The sequence below is a fragment of the Micromys minutus genome, assembly GCF_963924665.1.
Source record: "Micromys minutus genome assembly, chromosome: 8".
Lineage (NCBI taxonomy): Eukaryota > Metazoa > Chordata > Mammalia > Rodentia > Muridae > Micromys > Micromys minutus.
Window position 1 is genome coordinate 48,411,187 of NC_137977.1, and position 23,937 is coordinate 48,435,123.

A 23,937-nucleotide genomic window follows, 5' to 3' on the forward strand; every position below is an offset into this window, starting at 1 on the left:
AGCACTAGCCTGCCAGGACCAACATGCAACTGCACAGGACCTCCTCTAGGGTTTGTAGTCTAAAGTGCTGGACTAGAACTAGGATTCATAATTGGCAAGCCTCAGAATGTCTTTCACAAGAAGGGGTCTCTGAAGGGGACATGGGGAATTGTCAGTGCTCAGTGTAGGGGCCTCTTTTTCTTATAGTAGGACAGGTCCTAGGAGAGGTGCCCACAGCAGAAGATAGAACACACCCCTCCGGATCTCCTCCTGGGCACTCTGCCTGTCCTTGGGGATTCTTAGCCAACCATCTGCTCTCTTCTCTTTCAGCTAGATGAAAAGAAACTTATTGCAGTAAGTGGAATGAAAATCCTATCACTGAAACAACCAAAAACCATTCTGCAACTTCTATTAAAGTAACACACATGTCCTTGGGAGCAAGTCACACGGTCATTCATGCTGATAGGGCAGCCGATGAGAAAGGCTGATTACCTGAGGATTCTTCTTCCTCAGATTCCTCTTCCTCATCTTCCTCTTCCTCAGACTCATCATTGTCGTCTCCAGAGTCACCCTTCTCTTCCGTCTTGCCACATTCTTCTGGCCTCTCCTCCCCAGGTTCTGCCAACTTCTGCACCTCAGGCTTATCGAGGCTAGCGGTCATGTTCATAATGGCTAGGTCTGGGAGGCTTCCTTCAGGGTGGGCTAACCTGTGAGCAGAGGGAAGCTGAGTCAGAAGAGGAAGGGGTGCCGGAAGGGTGCAATAGAGGGGCAAGTAATGGAGGCCAAACCGAGGCAAATCAGTAGGTGTACAAGGACCTCGAGTCATGGCTGTTAGTATCTCACCGCATTTTGTTGGTTTGTTTTAAAGTTCTTTCTAAAAACAAACTGTCAACTCAGCTTTGTTAGCTTTTCTTATTCAGGTTCTAGTGATTGGTCAGGAATGAGAGTTATTGACACCTAAACTTGACATTTTTTCCCTGGAGGAGAAAATGGTCAGAGTTTAGGATGTAGAAGCATGGAATGGCGTCATGTAGAGCGAGCATTTCATGGCTTCACGTGGGGGACTTACTCATTCTGGTGGATTGGTAATTTTTTCTTGATGCTGCTCAAAGTAATTGGAATAGAAAGGAAAGAAAAGGAGATGAGAACAGAGGAGTTATACGGATGTCAGAGATCACAAGTCATGCTCTATATCATCACCACCCCATTGGGGTTATGCCGGGCGCATTGTTGACCTAATGCCAAGTGCATTCCAGAAGGGCACCAGCCGTGTGCTCTCACTGTGAGTCTAGGCTCAGCAGCTGGTGGCCGCGATGGCTGGTTTATAAGGGAGAGGATAGTCAAAACCCACACCATGCTCTTTATGTAAGGTTTCGAACCATCTTGCAAGAACCACGCGTCATTCGTGGGTACCCTAAGTCTTTTCAGTTTCTTAAGTAATGGAAGCTCTCAGTAAGCCTAGGCATTGGCTGACGTCATGCTGACAGCTTCTGAAGCATATGCAGGGAGAGGCACACGCTTTCAGGTTTAGGCGGCTTTGTCACATCCAGTCTGAGGAACCGCTGATGTGAACGGTAGGCTGGAAGCTTCAGGAGATCCAGTAGGAGCCAGAGCCAGAGCCAGAGCAAGAATGCAGGGGTGGGGGTGGGGGGCACCTATTGCCCTCACAGCAGCTGGGGTCCCATAGTTTACTTCACAGCAGGCAGCACAGGTGAAGGCTTTTCCAACACTTTATTTTTTAAATCATATTTTACTGGATAGTCTCTGTATTTACATTTCACACTCTATTTTTGAGACTCTATTTACATTTCACACTCTATTATGTTGCTCAAACTGCCCTCAAAACTCCCAGGCCAAGCAACCATCCTTTATCCACCTAGTGGCTGGGACTATGGGCAAGTACCATGTGTCTCACTTCCTAATAGTCTCAACAAACAGAAAGCTCTTTATCCCTAGAGCAGTTAGTGTTATAAGAGACACTTTAGGTAACACAGCATATTTTACAAACACGTCTTCTGGAAACTTGAATCACCTTTTCATTTATAATAATCATTCCACACATTTCCACCTGCCTACGACAGGATGGCTAATACTCTTCTACCAGCAGGATCGTGGAATCTCAGGAAATTATTTAGTTTTCTTAAACTTACCTAAGCCTGAGCTATTGTCATTAATATTACACTTGAAGGCACACCTGAGGTTTGAAGATGCTGTGTTGAGTCTACATTGCCCCTGGGCTTTTATAATACACCCGGAGCAAACTACTAATTTCATTCAGAAGGAGTGTCATACTTTGTTGCCTTAAGCAAGTCCACAGCCTTCTCTGTTTCTGGGATAGTTTTACAGATGAAACAAATGCATTTCCCCCTACAGCAATGCTGTGCTTTCACATCACAGACAACACCTACCAGCCCGATCTGTCAGGGTCTGGCAGGTGTGTGACATCTGTCTGAGATGTGTTGGGGTGACTAGCAGGCCGGGGCGGTCACCGGTAGCCATTTACCCTTGAACTGCTGCAGGTCTGAATCTTATCTATCAACGGGAGGCCATCTGCCACCAGGAAAAAGACTTTGGGCCTTTAGGGTATAGACTCGTGATCTTGGATTACATTTTAAAGACAGCATAAGCTTTGAGCTGAAAAGATGACTTTCTAATACACCCTGCTAATTGTACGATGGGACTCATGGTCACAGGCTATTTCTAAAGCTATTACTAGGACAACGCCGCAAAGTGGCCTCAACAAAGATGCCCAAAAACTGCTGTAACATAGCTAGGGCATGCTGAGGACGCTAGTTAGATCAAGGATTCAGAAGAAGATCCTAAAATGAACTTTTGGAGGTAGTTCTACACTGACTTCTAGATGCTTCTCTACAAAATTTCTGGGCCAGATAAATCTGAAAGCAGAAGAGACCTGGGCTCCTCCACTTGTTACTGCAATCTGATTTCATCCATGAAGAAGAATGGGGTGGGGGTGGGGCATCCTGTTAGTCCATGGAACGATGTAACTTTAGGCAGATGGTGACTGACACACAAAAAAGGGGAGAGACACGTGTGGGGAGCTCAATGACCCTCTGAGAATTCCGTTGGCTGCTATGTTTCATTACACATGCAGGGAAATGTGTGCACATGAAATACGTCCAAACAATGAAAGTATTTTAAATATCTGGTTGTCTGGAGCATGTGGTTTAAACAGACTGTTTAATTTTTTTCATCTCTCTCTCTCTCTTTTTTTTTTAACCTTGATCATACCAGCTTTTGAGAATAAAATCAGCAAGAGTCCTAGAAGCCTAGGATGTAAAAGCAGAAAGCCGGGAGCAGAATCCCCATAGGAAAAGGCTCTACCTACATGGCTTGGCAAAGTACTGGGCCTGGCTCCTTAGCCCCAGTCTGCTGTTCTGTAGGTTGGAAACCACTGTGCCTCCTTTAAAGGATATTTTGAAAATGGCGGAAGTTTCTGTGAATGATTCACACGAGGAGTAATTATACAGAAAAATTTCAAGGCAAAGAACCATCATCTAAAGAGTGATTTTCATGCTTGGGTCGGGTCACCTGCATCCTAAGTTCATCCTAGTGAAAAAAGCAGGGATCCATGTGTGTGGTCCTGCAGGGGTCCGTGTGTGGTCTTGCAGGGGTCCATTTAGTACCAGACAGGGGATCTATGTTGAACCTGATGATTCTGCTGCCTGCCCATTTGTATATTTAAGAAAATATCTCTCAAGGAAAATGGCCGGTATCTCTTTAGGAAATCTCTCCTTCATCCTCGCTCACTGTTCTGTGTGCAGCTCTTGCATTGCCAATGCAGGACCAGGAGCTGAATGGGCTGCCATCCGCTACACACAGCAGCTGGACTGGTCAGCAGAAAAGCCCATGGCAGCCAAGTTCACTGCAGGGAGAGGTTCCCTGAAACTTCAGGGTGTAGTGCTCATAATGTTTGTCATTCTTTAGTGACCACAGAGCATATGTAATGTCCAGGAAACAGACTTTTATCTGAAACACCAGATCGATGTGGGATGAGCAAAGAGAGTCCTCCTTCTGCTTCCTGACATCAAACTGTTTCCTCTAGAAGTTTGTCTTCAACTCTTTGCATTTTTTCAGCTGTCTATTGTGTCCTTGCTGTCTGTTTATCCACCCCTGTATGCACGTGCGTGTTCGTGAGTGTGTATGTGTTGGGGGGGATGGGTGGGTGAGATTCACACTCTGAGCTATGGACATCTCAGGACTGATTTAGAAAAATAATAATAAAAAACATTATATACCCTTTACACATTAACGAAGCACAGGGCAATGTCTCTTCATTTATGCATCCAGTTCTTCCCTTTCTAGGCTCAGCGCATACCGTGTTCAACCTGCACTCCACTTCATCCTAAGTGTGTGCTCTGGGGGATGCTCTGGAGGGCGGCCATCTTGTCCAACTCTCCGGCCTCGTGCATGTACACACTACAATTTAGGAAGTGTCAGCAGAGACACTTTCTAGCAAAGGATGGGGAGTGTGAGGTTTAATTTAGTGCCAGGACTCGCCTGTGAAAAGCTGCGTATTAAGGTAGTTTCCGTTAAGGAAAGTTGGAAATCTGCCATTGTGAAGTCCCTTTGTCTAAAGTCTATGGATTAGAATTATCCCAAGTGGGGATGTGTGGAATAGTTTTGGCACTCGTCCATTTCACTGGGATAAGAAATGCCGGAAGTTAGGGGAGGAGACACGCTGAGGACTGGTCGTGCTCACAGGATTGGAGGTGTCTGGCGTGTTTCACAGAGCTCATGGTACTTCTAGACGGTCGGCTTCTCACAGGAGCAGCTGATCTGGGAATTTAGTGTCACCCCTTCTATGTATGGAGCTCCTTCCTCTGAATAGAATCCAAGTGAGGCTGCACGTGACTCTGCTTATACACCATGGGAAGAGTGAGCTCACTGCTGAGAAAATAGCCAACTTTATAACTGGAAAATGTCCCACAATTTAATCATTAGTATTCCAGTCTGTGCTACCCTCTTTTACCACATACTCTGTGTAAGGTAATGCCTACCACTGTTACCCTTATGCAGATACAGCTCTCTTTGCGGATTCAGGACTCGCTTTCCTCAGCATATTTTTCTGCTTGGGAAACCTTGGACTTAAATAAATTATACAGTAAAGCGCTCACTCTGTGATTCTAATTGAGCGGGTGGTCTATTAAGATTTGGACACACTCTAAAGGCAACCTTCTGAAGCTCATGCTTTGAAATAAGAGTCAGGAGTGTTTGATTAATGTTTCCTTGTGGGGAGGGGCATATGTTATCATTTCTTCAAGATCTCTCCATGAGTGAGAGATTTCACTGGAAAGAGGATAATGGTAAAGCTGAGATATCTGGGGATTTTAGTTAATTGGGATGAGTCTGCGTTTTTGTAGAGCATCTACCTAATGCTTTATGAGGAACAGCAAGCAGAGAGCTCGTGTTTGGACATGGGGGATAACTAACTGGGGAAGATTCCTAACCAGAGAGTGTCCTGTTTCTCTCCCCAGCAGCTACAAACCTGAGGTGGGATTTCCTCCCACTCCGGCTTCCATCAGATTCCAGATAGCCCTAGCAACGCTGAGGCTTACTGCTTTTCTTTGCTCCCCAGCCAGCTAGTGACCAGATTTGTATTTCCTGTGGTGTGAGGACACACTGTAAAATCTAGGGATGTAAAAGATCCATCTTTAATGATTATGATCCTTCTGGTAGAATTGTATTTGGAAACTGATGGTTTGGGGTTTTTTTTGGGGGGGCGCAGTTGTTGTTGTTTTGCTTTTAAACCACATACCGTGGCCATTTTCCTTTCATTCGGGAAGCACCTCCCACATATCAACTAGTAAGGCTGAGCATTCAGTGACGGGAACTCTCCTGTACATGGCACAGGGCATCCAGACCCGAGGAGCATATGCCTTTAGCAAGGTAAGACAAGCAGGGTTCTGGAAGGAAAGTGTCAGGAGAGCAGCCTGAGAGAGTGTGGCAGGAATGGAGAGGGAGGGCAGATGAGTGTCAGCGGGATGGGGGGCTGTACGGAGGAGGCAGTTCTTGAGCTGAGCTCTCTGTTTTATGATCAGTGAAATGTCAAATGCTCGGGCAAGCCTTGAACAAATGCTACCCAAGAACGAAACCAAAGGGACTTACAAGTCGAGACCAAACCCAAGTGCTGAGCACCAGCTGAAGACCCTGGAGCACCTCCACAGACGCTGCACTGCACCATTTGCTCTCACCACCAAATGGCTTCGTTTGCAATACACATCCATGAGCATACCTGAGGCCACCGTCCACTATCTGAGGACACCACTTCTTATTTATGAGCAGCAAAGGGTTTAACATACAAAGAAACCATTTTTAAACAAAAGGGAGAGAGAAAAAGAAGAACGTCAGCATACCCACCTATTTATTATTAGGTACACGCGACCATTGACTTTGGCATGGCTGCGCAGAGGGATGGAAGCCCAAGGATGCAGTGGAAGATAGGTGGGAGAGAAAGAGGAGACAGTTAGAGGGTAATGGAGGAGTAGATTGTCTCAAGCTTTATAAAGGTGTATCATCATCCACACAGGCTTGAGGAAGAGTCCTGACAGCAAGATTCAGGAGCAACATAAAGTAACACACAGAAAGATGCTCAAAGATCCCATGCTAGGCCCCTTCAGCCTCTGCCCTCCCACCCCATACTTTATTAAAAAGTAGGGATGTTTGGTTTTGAACATAGATATTATCAAAGAAAATTAGAATCTGAAGATTAACCTTTTGCTCTTTTTTTTCAGATTTTTAAGAAAATCTAAGTAAGCGATAACCATTGTATTTTCTTTAGAGTCTTTAAAACTTAAACTTAAAAAGTATTTTCTAGCATGAATCAAAGATAACTTGTAATGATATCAATGTAACTATAAAGGTTCATAGAAAATTATTATTATGCAACATGTAGTATTGTTTTGTTATATATTAACAATTAGTAAGTGAAATGATATTTCCTGAGATCATCTACTGAGAAATTATAATAGTTTTCTTATAGATGACATAATTTTCTTCTACAATTCTAAGTAACATTTCCATAAATTTAAATAACAATAGACCCTACTTCAAATACAAGTGATATTTGTCCATACTGAATACGTGCATACTTACACACACATAGCAGATTGTACAAGACAGGAAGAGGACAATGGGATATACCAAAACAACATAATTCTGACATCAGCTTAGTGACTACAATGAGTCCTTCAGTCTCCATTTGCAACCAGCTTTTATAAAGCACACAAAAGCAACAAGGCAAGAGAAGGCAAGCAAACAGGGAAGTCAGTCCCATCTGTGAAGCTGTTTATCTTCCTTCATCATTCGGATTTTAATGTGGTCATTGATTAGGACTCAGGACCAAAAAAAGAAAAAAAAAAAAAAAAAAAAAAAACAAAAAAAGCTACAGGGAGATGAAGGTTATCAATAAGAGAGAAGTTTTAAAACATGCTGCCTATGCCAAATGTTGAAATTCAAATTTTGAAACGTTTATAGAATACTCTCATGGAAAACCTCATGATACCAATTATTTAATTTCTCCGGGCTCTAGAAAAATGTTCTTAGACCTGAAGGTGACTCTCATGTAACTCTCCAATACCTCCACTTTTCTTGCAAACATCATTACTAAGGGAATGCTCTGGGTGAGCCACAAGCAGAAATGAAGGGAGCAGTGATCTTGAAGGGGTCGTTTAGGTCTGCATCCAGACCCGCATAATAGACATGCCAGTACATGTATGCTTTGAAGAAATGCTGGGCTAAACTCAGGTTTCACATACACACTCGGTCTGAATCATTTGGTGTCTTAGGGTTGCTATGGCTGTGATGAAACATTTTGACCAAAAGCAACTTGGGGAGGAAAGAATTTATTTCACTCACAGTTTTGAATAGAGTCACCACAAAAATCAGTGTGGACAGGAAATTAAGCAGGGCAGAAACTGGGAGGCAGGAACTGATGCAAGAAACCATGGAGGTGTGCTGCTTACTGGATTGCTCCTCATGGTTTACTTTACTCAGTCTGCTTTTAATTGAACTCAGGACCATCAACCCAGAGATGACTCCACTACAATGGACTGGGCCATTACCCTTCAATCACTAATTAAGAAAATGCTCTCCACGCCCGCCTGCAACCCAGTCTTACGAAGGCTTTTTCTCAACTGAGGCTCCCTCTTTTCAGATGACTATAGCTTGTGCTAACTTGACATAAACTAGCCAGGCACAAGCAATCGGGTAAAACACTTGTTGAGCCATTTGTCTTTAGTAAAACTGTGGTCCTGAAAATATTTACTCTTTTGTACAAATTATATCCTATGTCCTATTTGATTATACATCAGAAAACCCAGACACACAGCAACCAGGATAATAGTGACAGAAAGTCTCCATAAACAGGAAGAAATTTTAAAGAGAAGAAAATACACATTGAAGAGAAGAGAGAGCTTTAGGAACAAAATAAAATAAAAATTAAGTCATCTAGCAATAATCAACAGTTAAATATTACAAATAAAAAGATTTTTAAAAATTTTCTTCCTCTTCCTCCCTGTCTCTGTTTCTCTATGTCTGTCTGTCTGTCTGTCTGTCTGTCTCTCTCTCTCTCTCTCTCTCTCTCTCTGTCTCTCTCTGTGTGTGTGTGATGTTTGTTTTGCTTTTAATTCACTTGGTAGTCTAGGTTGGCCTTGTGACTACATATCCTTTATTGTCAGCCTCCTAAGTGATGGGATTATAGGCATGTGTTACCATGCCAATAATATGTTTTAAAGATTTTTTTAATATGACTTTTGAAAAGTCACTGATTTAAGAATATTGTCAGAATTCAATAATAAATAGTTTTAACAATAGGTATCTAGTATTATCAAAACTGATCAAGTCATGATAATTTCCAATGATTGACAAGTGTCACTGAGCGTAATTTTTCCTCTTATAGTTTGTCTATGGAATTCCTTCAGTTCTAACATCCACTCATTTTCAAGCACTGATTATCAGTAAAGAAAGTTGGAGTGATATAGGAGAGTTTGGGTTGGCAATCAGTCAGCATGTTGGGGAGTCTCATGGCTCGGCTGCACGGGACACATGCACGCACGCACGTACGCACACATCCACACCCCATAGGTAAGAAGTTCAAGGTCAAGGTTAAAAGAATTTGGCTTCCAGCTGAAGCAGACTTCCAAGGTTGACTTCCTGGATGCAGGATGACTTCTCCTGCTTGCTCACCTGTAGATGGTGTTGTCTTCTTTGCTGGGGATGGACTTGAGGTCTGTAAGTTCCAGGAACCGATCATGGAAGTAGTGGAGGTGTAGGATGCAGACCAGCAGAAAGGAGGTGGGGATGAATATGCGTGTGAACAGTTCGGCCACAGTGAACTGCTTCAGGCCCAGATCCTCAAGCCTGTCAAAGAAGTCAGAACAAGAGCAAGAAGCTTTCTGGACACTACAGTCGCTCCTTTCCCTCACACACCAGAGCAGATATCCTCTTAGCTTTCAACACTTACCTCCGTCTCCCGCTGTTCACCAGTCCAACCAGCCTGCCTTCTCAACAGTCAGTGCCAACTCTCTGTGGCAGAGACCGGCAGCTACACCCTTACTTTGTTCTAGTACTAATTCTCTTCTTATAGGTTTGGGGTCTGTCTCATACATATCTGGGCTTTCTCTTTAGCCCCCACCTTCTCTTTGGAACATACATAGCAGCTGGAATGCCACTAGATTCAGTTTGGGGGTCCCCTTTCTTGTACTCTGATTGTCAGTCCCCTGAACTTATCTGCCATTGTTGTGGCCCAAATTGACTTGTCTACTAACAGCGCTGTGATAGCCCGTGCAACTAGGCCCACATGTCTACTGGAAAGCTACCGGCTGTGACTTCAGACTCAGCAGTGGCCTTGATTTCCCTCTTATCCTTGGCAAAGCAATTTTCCACTCCGACCTCCCCCGAACTGTTCAAGGGTGCAAACGTCTGCCTTGTGCAAAGTTTAGACAGCAGGAAGTACCCTGTTGGTTCCTATCAGAGGCATGCCTGTTTGTTTCAACTCAAGTTCACCTGTGGACAACTGGCACCACCCAAAACATAGATTCTTTATCTGTCCCTACCCTTTACTCGGCTGAAGAAGATCTTGCCATTTCTCCCAGGAAAGTTGTTCAGTGCATGAGATGTGGCCTTTGTTTCTGTTTTATCATAAATCACACTTCCTTAGTTGCTCAAGGATATTACAAGACTTGAAGAAAATTCCAAAGGCAGACAATGTGCAGGAGGAGCTGCAGTGGACAAGTGGGCTTATAGGAGACACACAGCTGAGATGGTGTACCTTGGAGAGACACAGCTCCAGGGCTTCGTCCCAGGATTGCTTCTGGCTACCGGTCTACCGGTGTGCCTTCTCCTGTCATTGCATTGCTGTATTTCTCATAGATCAGGCGTGCTGTGATTGGGCATGGGGAACTCTCACTGCCCATAGCTTGATATGATTCCCTGCTGGGTGATAGCTCACTCTATTGAGCACTTCTGCAGCTAATCCTGAAGATGAATTTTCATAAAATAATATTGTTTGGATGAATTAATGATTTTACAGAATTCCTACTTGGATTTAAATAGTTTTAGGAAGTTAGAGTGATGAATACAAAGTTTAAAGAGATGGCTTAAGTTATTTTGCCAGAAAGATGTGATAAAGTTAGAGTTAAGAGCAGAATGTGCCCCCTTCCATGTAGAATAGTAAATAAAGGCTTCATAGGTGGGAAAAGGATCACAGTGAACTTTAACTGCTGACAAAAATGTAATTTTACTTGGGAGAGAAAAATAGGTTTGGAACAAGCTAATGTTCAAAGAAAATATCCACTCTTGGTTGGGTATACGTTCTTGGGTCTTGTTTGTGATCCAGAGACAGGGCCACATGTTTCTGTGTATACCATGGAAAGACAGTGTTCTCAATAAAGAGTAAATAATTCTGAGTATGAGAAGAGAGAACAGGTGATTAACCAGGTCAGCTAAACAAGACTTCAAAGATAAGACGAGAGACCGATGATGATCTGTTTCTTGTCATCAGCTAAACACAGGAAATAACTTGCTACTATAGACTGGACTTAAACTGTGTTAGTCAATAACAAAAGAATTATTGCTTCAGGCTTATGCTGAACTTGTGCAGAGAAAGATAGGTCAGAAATGTTTAGTTAGCTATGAGTTTCAAAAGAATAATCAATAAGATAATCAATAATCCTGTTGTAATTTTGTTTTGCATACTGAGTTTAATCTGTTTTTAAAGGATATGTTTTTTTGTGGGGATTGGTTTTAGAGAATAAGTAGCTTGTGGCTATGAGGTAATATTTTTCTTACACAGAGAACTCTGTCTTAGATGGTATAAAAAGGCTAAGAGAAAAAATAAAGTTGTTGAAGCCTGCTTGTAGGAGTTTATTTCATTTATTAAATATGTGTGTATGTTTATGTATGTAAAATGGGTTGGAGCTTTGATCCATCCACCCAATGTGTAAATGTGTGTGCATATATGTATATATGTATATATGCATGTATGTATGTTAATATGTGAAATTGTTGTAACTTGTCTTACTTCATCCTCTCTCTCTGTGTGAGTGTGTGTGTATGTGAGTGTGTGTGTCTGTGAATAAGATTCCCTTCCCCCTACACCTTTTCTCTTTTCCTTCTCAATGGCCACCAAAAAATTTAAAAAGTTCAGAGAGTTTCTCACTGGTCACAGGGTGTTCAGGCCCTAATGAGAGTTCTGCTGAGTGATCAATTGTCAACTCCAGACTTGGCCTTCCTCAGTTTTTACCCTGTGGTGTCAAAGTTGGCTTTCAATATTCCAATGAGAATTACACACAAACTTCTTGTTATGCTGTGCTCTGGGTATTTGTAACCCCCCCCCCCCACCTCTCACTGTCTCCTCCCTGCTCTCAGTGGGTGAGCTTTTTTGAATTTTTCCAGTGCCCAGGCCTACCTCCATCTTAGTGTAGGGCCTTTGTGTTTGCTCTTCTTTCTGCCTAAGATGCTCTCCCACATCCTGAATGCAAAATCCCATTTTTCTTTCTAAGAAAAGTTTAGTTTCTGTTCATTGGGTTGAGTGTAAATGACACCTGTACAGAGAATCCTGAAGGGACCACTCCCTTTCTTGCTTCCTTCATAGACTGACATATGTTTTGACGAACTTAAATGAATCAAGGTAAGTTTTTTTCCTCTTTTCCTTTTCCTTTTTTTTTCCTTCCACTCTCTTGTTTCCCACTGTAATCCTGGCACAAGACAAACATTCAACAAACATCTATAATAAACCCCGGTGGCTCTATTCATCTAAGCATACATAAACCTTTTCTTTTTCTCCTAGACATATCAGCAATTTTGAATCAAGACCTGGATCTATCTGGATTTCTCCACTCATTTCAGAGATTTATAGGAGAAAGTCAGAGAAAGAGAGCATTCTGGTTACATGTCACCGTGTGAGATCAAGTCATCCTAAGACAGCATCACAGCAGAAACTGTGGCACCATCTAAGCCTAGACACAGGGAAGAGACTGGTGAATCCATGAGCCTCCCACAGGCTGGAAAACTGTGCTGAGCTGGGAAGCAGAGGCATAACATTATGCTAGGTAGCTGTGTTTCCCATGGGGTAAGCACTAGATGTCACTGTTCACTAAAATGGTGCTGTAAAAAATCATTTGCCATACAACCTTCACGGAGTCTCCACCACAGGGCCAGGTCAGAAGGGAACGAAGAAGAATGGGGCTGCCTAACTTGCCTTTGAGGACCTCACAGACATTCCCAGCATCGCATTTTACTAAAATTGCCCACAAGGTTTTCAGGAACAATAAGCGTTGTGTTTTAGTGTGTTTGTGTTCTTCCCCATCCCAGGCACAAGCCGCTTACTTTTCTTTCTTTAATCCGGTCATGTTTTGCCACAGGCCTGGGAAGTTTTCGAACTGGTAAGTGTAGATAAAGATGAGCACCAGCATGGTGTATATGACCACCGACATCCAGAAGTATTTCAGGATCTTCCTCCACCACTCGTAGTGTACCTGTGAATTAGATGTTCAACAACAACAACAACCGCAAACACAAACAAACAAACAAACAACAACAACAAAACCCCCAAAGTTTGAAAAATGGTTGTGAAAAGGAAACAGTGGCTTGGCTGGATATCAGGTTTAATTCAGTAAGGTACTGAACATACACACACACACACACACACACACACACACACACACACACACACACATGAATCAGTGAAGCAAAGCCTGTTTTAGTTTTAGGCTTCTAAGTTTCTTCGTACAGTTTAGTTGTGACAATATGCTATCACATGTTTGTTTTCTGCTTACAGGAAGCTGCAATCTTTTATTTTCAAAACTTTTAAATTCAATATTGTGTTCAGTGGACAAACCTGTAAAATATTTATTAGAGGATATCTCTCATACTTTAGAGATATTCAAGAGTTCATCGGTTTCCACCGTGAACATTTTCAAACTCTCGTTTTCATAAATAATGAGCTCATGCTATTGTCAATTCTTTAGGTATTCCATTTGGATGCTCAAAAGAATATTGTATTGTTACTCTGTATTGTTGAACTGCCTCCTAACAGCAGTTCAACCTGAGTTTGTGGATAGCCTAACTCACTGTCATATGGTTAGTTTATGGTACCAAAGCCCTTGCTGTATTACACACACATTCTCCCCAACCCCGCTTCATTCTCTGCCCCACAAATGGACAAATGGTTTTCAGATCCTAAACCCACAATATGAGCAAACTAGAGAATCCACAAGTACTTAAGATTATCCACACATTGCTCTAAAATTATTAAGTGTTCAAATTATGATCTAATGTTGATGGTTATTTTTTAAATCAAAACATTTGGGAAAACTTATGAGGCACAATAGATACACTTGAGAGTTTAAGAGTAACATTCAATGTGAAGCACCAGAGCCTCAAAATGGCTGTTGTAACTGAAGTCTGTTGAATGTATCAACTCTGGGACTTTTTAGTATTGGTGTGTGGTCTTTGTGTGATAGTTCTTTAAAAATCAGTTTTTTAATATTATTCAAGGGCTTGAACTAACAGCTGTAGAATAAAGAATCAATATATTTAGTTACATAGAAGGCTATTTTAAATATATTGCTGTGGGAAGAAAGGTTATAAAAATTGACCAAATGGATAGAACACATTGACTCCCCCAGTCATTCTTGACTTGGGATCCTGAGTGTCATCAATTGCTTTCTGGATATTCCCATCTCTAGGGAGAGAACTCAACTCCACTCCTGAGTCAGATGTGAGAACTAGAAACTAAAAACCATGTGTTCACTGACCTGGTACAAGGCCACGCAGAACAGGAACAGCACCATGTAGATGATTTTGTACATGACGATTTTCCCCTCAAAGCTGACAAAAAAGAACATGCCCCCGCAGACGTAGATCCAATACTTGATGAAGAGGGCCACCACCAGATTGCCCAGGACCTTCATGATGTCCTGGTCATCATCTTCTTCCACTTCATCTTCATCTTCCTTCTTTACCTCATGCCTTTCTTCCTTTATTTGCTCCTCCTCTTCTTCCTTCTCTGTGGGCTCTCCTTCCACTTGTATATCTTGGAGCTCCTCATCTTCAAAACAGGAGACCATGTTATTCTTCCATGTTATTACACAGCCATGCTTTGGCTGCAGTTGACTTATGTGGACATGGAGAATATTTATTCTTTGAGTTATTACATTTTTTTAACATGGTTCTAAAAGAAATAAGGCAACCCTGATAAGTAAGTGATGGTCTTAATAACTCATAAAGTGGAATATATACAGGAACATTGTATGCTAATCTCTCTGCAGAGCTTTTTACATTTTCAGGCTTGAGGGTCAGAGAGGATAGAGATAAATGTGTAACGATAGTCAAAATCAAACTGTGATGTCACCTCTGATTCTAATTGTTTCCCGGCTCTGGACAACAAAAGCAGTATAATAATGATGCCAGCACCAGTGGTCTTAGCCTGGAGCACCGTGTGCTTTGAAATATATTGTATTGCTAAAGTTACCAGCGCTGTCCTTCCGAAGCTATCTAAATTTGAATAATTTCTCCAAGAAGCCAGTGGATTCCCAGAGTGAGGGGAGTAAAAACTGAAGTGGGGGTTCAGCTATTTATGCTAAATAAACCATTCTTTGCCAAACCTGAATTGTAAATCTTTGTGCTGAATAGACAGACGTTCAAGCTCAGGTAGCCAAGATTTAAATGTTATGGACCATTGCTGCTGAAGCAAGAATTGATGGTTGGGCGTAATAAGAACCAAACAACAGTAGCTGGTGTGTGCTGGGTTTCTCACTGTTTACTGCACCAGGGTTGCCATCCCAACTCCTCTACACTGGCACTTCTATTTCCACAGGGAAACTTCTTTTAAGAATGATTAGTGTGTTTTTTTTAATTATTAGTGCATGTGGCAGAGACAGGAGGGCATGTGTGCATGAATGCAGATCCTGGCAGTGGCCAGAAGAGACCAGGAGGTCCTGTGGACCTGGAGAGACAGACAGTTCTGAGCTTCCTACCAAGGGTGCTGGGAACTGAATGCAGGTCCTCTCTGTCATAGTAAGCACTCTTAACCACCGATCCATCCTTCAGGTCCCCAAACTTAACTTTTTAAATATCATCTAATCCATCCTATAAGCAACAAACATACTTATTCATCTGATTAGGGAGTTTGAGAACTTGCTTTCGTTTATCCGTATGAAAGACAAACGCTAAAGAAACATTAATAATTCACTGCCCCCTTATTTCCTCTCCCCCTTTTTCTTCTCCCTTTTCCCTCCCTCTTCTTTTGCTCCCTAATATTTTTAAGCCAAAAATTTAAATTTAAGAGACTTGAGTTAACTCATTGGTTCCATTTCTTACTAGAAGTATATTTTTAGAGACAATTTCTCTGATATTCCATTGGGAATAACCTTTCTGAAAGTTAAAACAACACATTAAAAAACAGTTCACCATGGGCTCACATGAATTCTCTAAAGGTTACCATCTGTCTGCAGAGGCCGGATAGGCACCAGATCTTCAGGAACTGGAGTTACAGTCATGAGCCAGCACATGGTACTGGGAATTAAACCTGTTTCCTCTGGATGAGCAGCCAGTGCTCTTAACTATGAAGACCCCACTCCAGTCCCCCACTTACCCTTTTCTTCAAGTTCTTGGCTTCCAATCTTGACTTCAGACAGAAGAGCTTCCTTTTCCCGAAGGGCCTTCTGCTCCGTGAGATGCTGCCTCAGGAGTAGCCAAAATGTGATGGTGAAGAGGATCTAAAGGCAGAGTGAGGTGGGGCTCAGCAGCCATTTGAAGCTCGTTCTCCCCCACAGTTGTAGGACGACAGGGCATAAGTCTATCTATTTAGGAACTCCCTCTGAGTGTATCACCATATGCTATGATCATGTGTAGCACCATCAAAACCCTCAGGATGATGGATACGCTCCATTTAACAGAAAACCAACTTCAGCCACTGGACTCCTCCTAGGTTAGTGTCAGAGACTGATTTCCTCTTGATGGTCAGGCCCTAATAGAGGCTGTCTTGTATAACAGTCCTTTGACTCTGTAATATTCCTTATTTTGAAGAATTCCACAGGTATGAAAAAGAATTTTTCATTCCAGAACATATTTTAGCTAGTTATTCCTTTTCATGTTACAATGGCTAAGAAGGAATTCTAAGCTTCCACATGTCTATTTTGACCTTTTCTTAGAGTTGGGGAAAAACTCCTAATAGAAGGAGCCCATTTCTCTTGGAAATAGGCTTCTTAGCACATAGTAGGGTCATTTTTTTGGCAATAGTGTTTTAAAAATACAATTCACTTACTACACAACTTACTCATTTCAAAAGAGTGTATTTCAAAGGTTGGGTATAGATCAGTGGTAGACTGAATGCTCAGCATTCATGAGGCTCTGGATCAGAGTCCAAAAATCTCCTGAGAGGTGCCTACTTAGTTGGTTTCAGTCTACTAACAGGGCTACAAATCATTACCACTATCCATTTTGATGTCTTTTCTTTGCCTCTCCTCAAGCAGCATGATTTCCGTCACCCCTTTCCTTCATATATTAGTTTTTGCCAATGATTGAATTACTTTTTGTTTGTACTTATCTACGCAATGTAGACCTTTTAAGGAGAGGTACATGATACATGCCTTTTTGTAAATGGTATTTGCTTAGCATGATATTTTTAAGGCTTAATCACCTTATGATATGTATGCAGTACTTCATTTATTTTCTTTTTTATTTTTTTTTTTAACTAGGGAATGGTATCTTATTTTATAAAGATGCAAGAATTTTTTTATGTAATACAGTTGAGAGCATTTGAGCTTCCAACTTGCCTACAATGGATAACACTACTATGAACAGTCATCTATGTACCCAAGTCTCTGTGTTCCCATCTGTCCTGGATCATTATCTAAACTTACACCTGGCACTGCTCATCTTGTGCTGAGTGTTTGACTGTTGGAGGAAATGACAGATGTACATTTTCCAAGGCTGCTGCACCAATTTCCACCCCCACGATCAGTGTGTGACAGTCCCAGTGTCTAGTGGATGGGGCATGATACTTTCCTATTCAGAAAAAAAGTTGTTCACTAAGTATTTGCCAAAGAAATGAAAACCAATGTACAAGCTAAGGGTGGCTTGGTGTCTCCTTGTGTTTTTCTCGGCACACAGTCATCGGTACCAGCTCTCATTTGCTTTCAACCAAAACCAGCACTAATGAATCCCGAGTAGCAAGCAGAGATGAATGAGGTCAAGAGCTGCAGAACTGGTCAATTAAAAACTGGGCAGTAAGATTTTGTAAGTGTCTACTAAATGAACCATAGTCGAAAACTGAGAAAAAAGATTTGTTTCATTAACATGTAGTGAGAGGTTAAGAATAATTAGGAGCATATGGGGTCTTTCCTGAAGGAAAGAATTTGAGAGTGGCTGGGAGAAAGGCAAGGTTTGGACAGTGCTGCAAAAGGCTTCAGTCCTGATGCTCTGAGGTGGTACAGCTCTTTTAGGTCAGAGGCCACGTTCTTCATCTTTTTGTGTTATGCTAACTCATAGGTATTCTCTAGATGGTATATTGTTAGTTAGTGGTATCTGTCTGTCTGTCTGTCCGTCATCAATCCATCCATCCATCCATCCATTGATCCATCCATCCATCATCCATCTATCTCTATTTGTCTGTCCATCTGTCCATCCATCCATCCATCCATCCATCCATCCATCCATCCATCCATCCCATCCATCATCTATCTATCTATCTATCTATCTATCTATCTATCTATCTATCTATCTATCTATCTATCTATCTATCTATCTATCATTTTCACTTGCTTAGTTATTTAGCAGACCTGGTAATTGATCCCAAGGCTGGGCATACTTTCTACCACTGAGCCAAACTTATCACTCCAACTTTTGATTTGAAGACTCATTTTGGAGCTCATACTGACTTTGATGTCATTCTGTAGCCCCAACTTTGAATTTGAAATAGACTGTGCCTCAGACTCCTGAACTGGTGGGATTCCAGACATGTGTCACCTGACTTGGTAGTGATGTGTTCTCACGAACATCATTTCTTTGCAGATTTTGTGAGACCAGAGTTATCTAAGTAGACACCCTTGTCTCCAATAATGTTTTTCAAAAACAGTCAAGAGACAGGGATGTAGTACAATGGTGAGGTCCTTGGTGTCATTCCCCTGCTCTGAATAAAAAAAGAGGCATCCAATGTAATCTATTTCTAGATCTCAGATATCTTCATCCTAAATTCATGTAGAGGTTACTTTTGTGAAAATTTGCTTGCTATGATATGATCATTATTGCTTCTCCTTCTTTCTTCTTTCCTTATTTCTTTACCTTTGAAGCAAGTTCTCCTGGCTCTTTCTTTTCTAGAAATCCAGGGACTTTCTTAATTTCAGGAAGTTCAAAGCTCCATATGTACTGCAGTACCAGCAGCAGATTTGCATAGACAACCATGAAAGGTGAGCTGATCATGGCATATTTTCTCCTGTTGCGAATCATCCAGAGGGTGCAGGACCAAATCAACAGCACAAATGTCAGCCAACTGTGGTAGGTGATGCTCCATGCCTGCAGAGCCACAGGGACAAAGGACAGCAGCTGTGAGTACAACACACTCTGGGGAGTTCTGTTATCTGCACAGAAAAGGGCATATAGACAAGAGAGACTTGTAGGTGGATAATGGAGAGATTCCCAGCCTGGTGTGAGGGAAGGCAGGACAGGAGTGGAGAAGGCTGAGCATGACATTGGCTTCACACTTCCTTTGGAGGAAAGCCCAAGGCCTTTCACTCACAAATACTATGTTGCAATATTAAAGCAGATTGATTTCCCCTGGTATTTGGAGTCAGTGGTTAGTTATGGTCATGATGAACATGGGCTATAGCTGGATGGGAAACAAGACTTTTGAGAATCAGAGGTTGAGATTAAGCATTCCTTATAAGATGATAGAAATTAGAAGAAACGTCATGTGAGGCATCTAAACACTGAACAAATGAACAAAGGGTATTCTTCCTACAGTTTCTATAAGGACAAAACAGCGGTTAGACCTTCCAGACAAATGAAGCGTTTGGCTTGTTGCCACTAAGTTCTTAGAGACTAAGAAGGTTTTGTCAGTGACAGCTGGCAGAACAACCTACCAATCAGGCTCATGGATAATCTCCAGGAAATGTGCTACCTGATTTTCCACTCTCATTCTGCAGTCCTTTGTGAAAAAGGCCCTTTAAAGTCTGCTTCCAATATGGCTGAGGTCAACTGAAGTCAAACCCATTCCCAAACTGCAGTCTCTTCCCCGGCTGAGACTGGAATCTACATCTCTGTCACTCTGGAGGGTGCTGCAAGTACTAACCATCATGGCGATGAGGGCACAGATGTAACTCTGCTTCATGATGAACTGGAACACGGTGACCATGGCGTGAATTCTCACACTCCGTTTCTCCTCCTGGCTCCCCTCCCCTTCAGAGTCTTCTCCCTTATCCTCTTCATCCTCTTTCTTTTCTAGGGAGACAAACACTTTATATGACTAAGTATGGATGTGGTTGACATCCGTCACAATGGCAACTTTCACACTACCTCACGTGTGCGGTTTTGACAGAGTCTTCCAGTATAGAAAGTGTCTCCAATTAGTACAGCCTCTAGCAGTCAGACAGAAGCAGTGTGTTCTGACTGGAGGGAATAAGGGCCCAGACATGTTGGAGAGAAAATCTCCACTGAAGGGAGTGGTCTTCTCTGGTATGCCCCTCCTTTGGTAATCATGACTTTTTTCTCTCATTGAATAGAACACTTTTGGATGGATGGACTGTCAGTTCTCAGATTCAGGGTTTGGAGATGTTTTGTTTTTGTTTGGTGTTGTTTTGGTGCTGGGAGAATTATCATTATAGTAAGCTCTTGGTATGGTGTGTGTGTGTTTATGATGTGTATGTATCTTATGGTTTATGTGTGTGTGTTATGGTGTGTGTTGTAGTGTGTGTGTGTTTCTGGTGTATGTGTTATGGTGTGTGTTTATGCTGTGTGTGTGTGTGTGTGTGTGTGTGTGTGTGTGTGTGTGTGTAATAGATGAAGGTCACTTCTCCAGATCTAGTTCTCAGTATTGGCTCCCCCCTTCATGGTCCTTCCTGGAATCTGCCATGTCCTCCTGGAACCTGTGTATGCACTTCCTGGGAGACTCTGACTCTGACCAGGTTTCTCCCTTACCTAATGGCTCTGATGTACAGTTCCTTCTGCACATTCTAGAGCTATTCTTCTGCCCAGGTGCCAGCATATCAGGACACTTGCTGTAGGTGACCAAGGAGAGCTTTTATAGCCACCAAACAGCCAGCTCCATGAGATCTTCTATAAATGGTCCCTTATCACTGCTCTAATGGCTGTTTAAGGGCAATGTTTTCTGTGATCTCTACCCTCTCACTGTGCAGCCAACACCTGCCCCCCTTCCTCTGCACCCCACCTTTAAACTCTCTGTTAGTAGGTACTGTGCCAATTTTCTGAGTATTCTCTCTTATATGACATGGCTCCCCTCACCAGGTGTAGATGAAAACACCCCCATTTTCTTTTATTTTTAACGAACTTAAAATTATCTTCTTTTAAAATTCTCTTAAAATAGTATCCAAAGAAACAATTGACCTTCAAATTAACTAATAGAAACTCAGCATGTAGATGGATAGTGGGTAGACACACACACACACACACACACACACACCCTTCACACCTACACAGTTGGCATACTCAATTTTTTTTCCCACTTTTTAATTTTCCAACATTTGCCCCCTCATGACACTTATTGTGAGTACAAGAACCAAACATGAATAAAAACATGCTGGTGTATATTAAAAATAAAGTTCTAAGGAAATAGCCTCAATTTAACTGATCATGGATGGCAAAAATTCTGTTTAAAAACTGAGGCTATTTGAGAGTAAAGGACCAAATCATACACAAAGCAACAGGAAGTACCACCACTTTTATGAATGAAAGAGAAGCACATGCCTGAGTGAATCTGCTCACTTCATTGAGGGGCTGTGATGGTTTGTATTTGCTCAGCCCAGAGAGTGGTACCTCTCGAAGGTTGGAGTAGGTGTGTTACTGTGGGTGTGGGCTTTAAGACCCTCATCCTAGCTTCCTAAGAATCAGTATTCTGCTACCAGCCTTCAGATGAAGACACAGAATTCTCAGCTCCTTCTGTACCATGCCTGCCTGGATGCTGCCATGTTCCCATCTTGATGTTAATGGACTGAACTTCTGAACCTGTAAGCCAGCCCCAACTAAATGTTGTTCTTATAAGAGTTGCGTTGGTCATGGTGTCTGTTCACAGCAGTAAACCCCTCTAAGACAGGGGCATTACCTGAGGACTCCTCTGAAGGCTCCCATCGGTACTGGGGAGTAGTGTACAGGTCCGTCTTGGCAGGGCCATTCTCTATGGGCAGACTTGGGTGTATGGTGTGGTAGTCCACAGGGTTGCCGTTCACAGTCACCAGCAGGCCCTGTCAGGGGAGCAGGGAAGAGGACAGCAATGATTGCATTCTGGCCTCTCTGTAAGCACACCTCTTCCTCCCCAAAGTCCATGTATAACCCAGGATGAAAAGCTGATTAGAGGCTGAACCATTTAATAAATCTTCAAATATTCTTATCAAGATGGATCCTATGTGGTCTATCCCGACTAGTAATGATAAAAAGCATACCCAACCTGTCTGAAATCCTGCTACAAACCATTAGATAGACTCTGTTCTCATTATGAAAACACATTCCAGAGAAAGGCTTGTGGAGCTCTTCCTGATTAAGGTCTACTCTCTCTGTTGCTGGCCTTCCAGCTATCCGGCTATGTGGTCCTCCATACGTTCCTGGGCATCCACACTGCTCTTGTTCCAGACCCCGCTCACTTTGCACAGGGCTAAGCAAATGCTCTCCAAGTCTTAGGTGAGACATCCCAACTGCAGGGCTGCAGTACATTAAGTACAAATACCCGGGCTTTCTTTTCCTCCCACCTCTCTGATATTATGGATTTGAGAATAAATATAAACATAATTTCCCATCACAATTAGCACAACTACAGATGAACATGTTTTAAAGACAGATCAATAGTGGTGGTAACTCGGTCGTCAAGGTACTTGATTTTTAAGAACCAAAAACTGGGACCTGAATTTGATTTCTGCAATGCGTGGGAAGAAAGCCAACCATGGTGGCATCATGCCCTTGAAGTCTCAGGACTCAGGGGACAGAGACAGGCTCAGTGTCGAGCTAGTATAAACTAAAGAAAGCTTCAGGCTAGTAAGAGACGATGTTTAAAAAATAAGCAGTGAAAAAAAAGTAAAAAAAAAATAAGCAGTGGGGACAATTTCTGAGGAATGGCACCCAGGGTTGGTCTCTCACCTCTCTCTCTCTCTCTCTCTCTCTCTCTCTCTCTCTCTCTCTCTCTCTCTCTCTCTCTCACACACACACACACACACACACACACAGAGAGAGAGAGAGAGAGAACAAAGCTTCAAACAGGCTTTTTCCAAAGAATAAATGTGTTTTGTATGTTATATTCCATCTCATACTTTAGTCAGGTTTTAAGACTTTAATTTTAGTGGAGCCAATAAAATTTCTGCCAGAAGAATTGAAAAAATGTACAGGGAATTTACAGATAACTTGAGTATACTCAAAGGATCTAACTCCTCTTGTTACTTTTTTAAAATGTATTTATTTATTTTATGAGTACACTGTTGCTGTCTTCAGATACACCAGAAGAGGGCATCAGATCCCATTCCAGATGGTTGTGAGCCACCATGTGGTTGCTGGGAATTGAACTCAGGACCTCTGGAAGAACAGTCAGTGCTCTTAACCACTGAGCCATCTCTCCCGCCCCCTCTTGTTACTTTTAAGTCACTTACATAAGCATAAATGACAATTCTAAGGGTATACTAACATCAGATGGTTTGTAGTCATCTTGGGTCATGGATAAAAGCTGCAAAAAGCAAGGCGGGACAGCATGTTAATTGATAAGCCAGAAGCAGTTAGGAGTACATCTGCATCTGTAGACTTTTCTATGTAAACCCAACTTCTAACTAGCTGCATGCTAGTCTGTTAGAAGTGCCATGCGAAACACAGCAGACCGCTGAAATGTACGCCCTCCGTTTGTCCTGATCCCAAACAAATAAGCAACCATAAGCTATGAGATTATAGACACCATTGTGGATACAGTGAGCTCTGCCCTACAGTGACTTCAGGATACTCTGTGCCTCTCTCTCGTCAGGACACCAGACTTTGTATATGACATGCCATTCAGATGCTCTCTTCTGTCATGCAGACTGTTAGAGGGAAACATAGTTCAAGGTACATATTTAAGAAAATTAACATAGTCATGTTTGGTAACTAAGGACATTTTGAGAACAGCTTCAATGGCAAGCTTACTTTGTTGTGGTCTTTTAAATGTACTAAGCTCAAAGGTACAGCCTGTTCCACTCTCTGGTTGTAGGGCATAGCTTACCGCTCCTAAGCTATAGACTTCACAGCATGCTAGCACGC

At 42.3% G+C, this 23,937-nt stretch overlaps 1 protein-coding gene across 4 annotated transcripts in view; it reads right to left on the reverse strand.

The window, feature by feature from the left end:
* Nucleotides 1–23,937, reverse strand: part of PIEZO2 (piezo type mechanosensitive ion channel component 2) — a gene marked incomplete at both ends in the record, with an annotated part of 345,228 nt that overhangs the window by 70,870 nt on the left and 250,421 nt on the right. For 2 of the 4 annotated variants that reach the window (XM_080920083.1, XM_080920081.1), the window contains 11 exons: nucleotides 472–686; nucleotides 1,049–1,081; nucleotides 6,358–6,399; nucleotides 9,184–9,357; nucleotides 12,826–12,974; nucleotides 14,256–14,548; nucleotides 16,094–16,217; nucleotides 18,784–19,014; nucleotides 19,790–19,938; nucleotides 21,776–21,914; nucleotides 23,339–23,377. In XM_080920083.1, coding sequence (XP_080776209.1) covers nucleotides 472–686; nucleotides 1,049–1,081; nucleotides 6,358–6,399; nucleotides 9,184–9,357; nucleotides 12,826–12,974; nucleotides 14,256–14,548; nucleotides 16,094–16,217; nucleotides 18,784–19,014; nucleotides 19,790–19,938; nucleotides 21,776–21,914; nucleotides 23,339–23,377 — 1,588 coding nt within the window. The remainder of the gene's footprint in view (nucleotides 1–471; nucleotides 687–1,048; nucleotides 1,082–6,357; nucleotides 6,400–9,183; nucleotides 9,358–12,825; nucleotides 12,975–14,255; nucleotides 14,549–16,093; nucleotides 16,218–18,783; nucleotides 19,015–19,789; nucleotides 19,939–21,775; nucleotides 21,915–23,338; nucleotides 23,378–23,937) is intronic. The other 2 variants (XM_080920082.1, XM_080920084.1) reach the window with 2 other exon arrangements.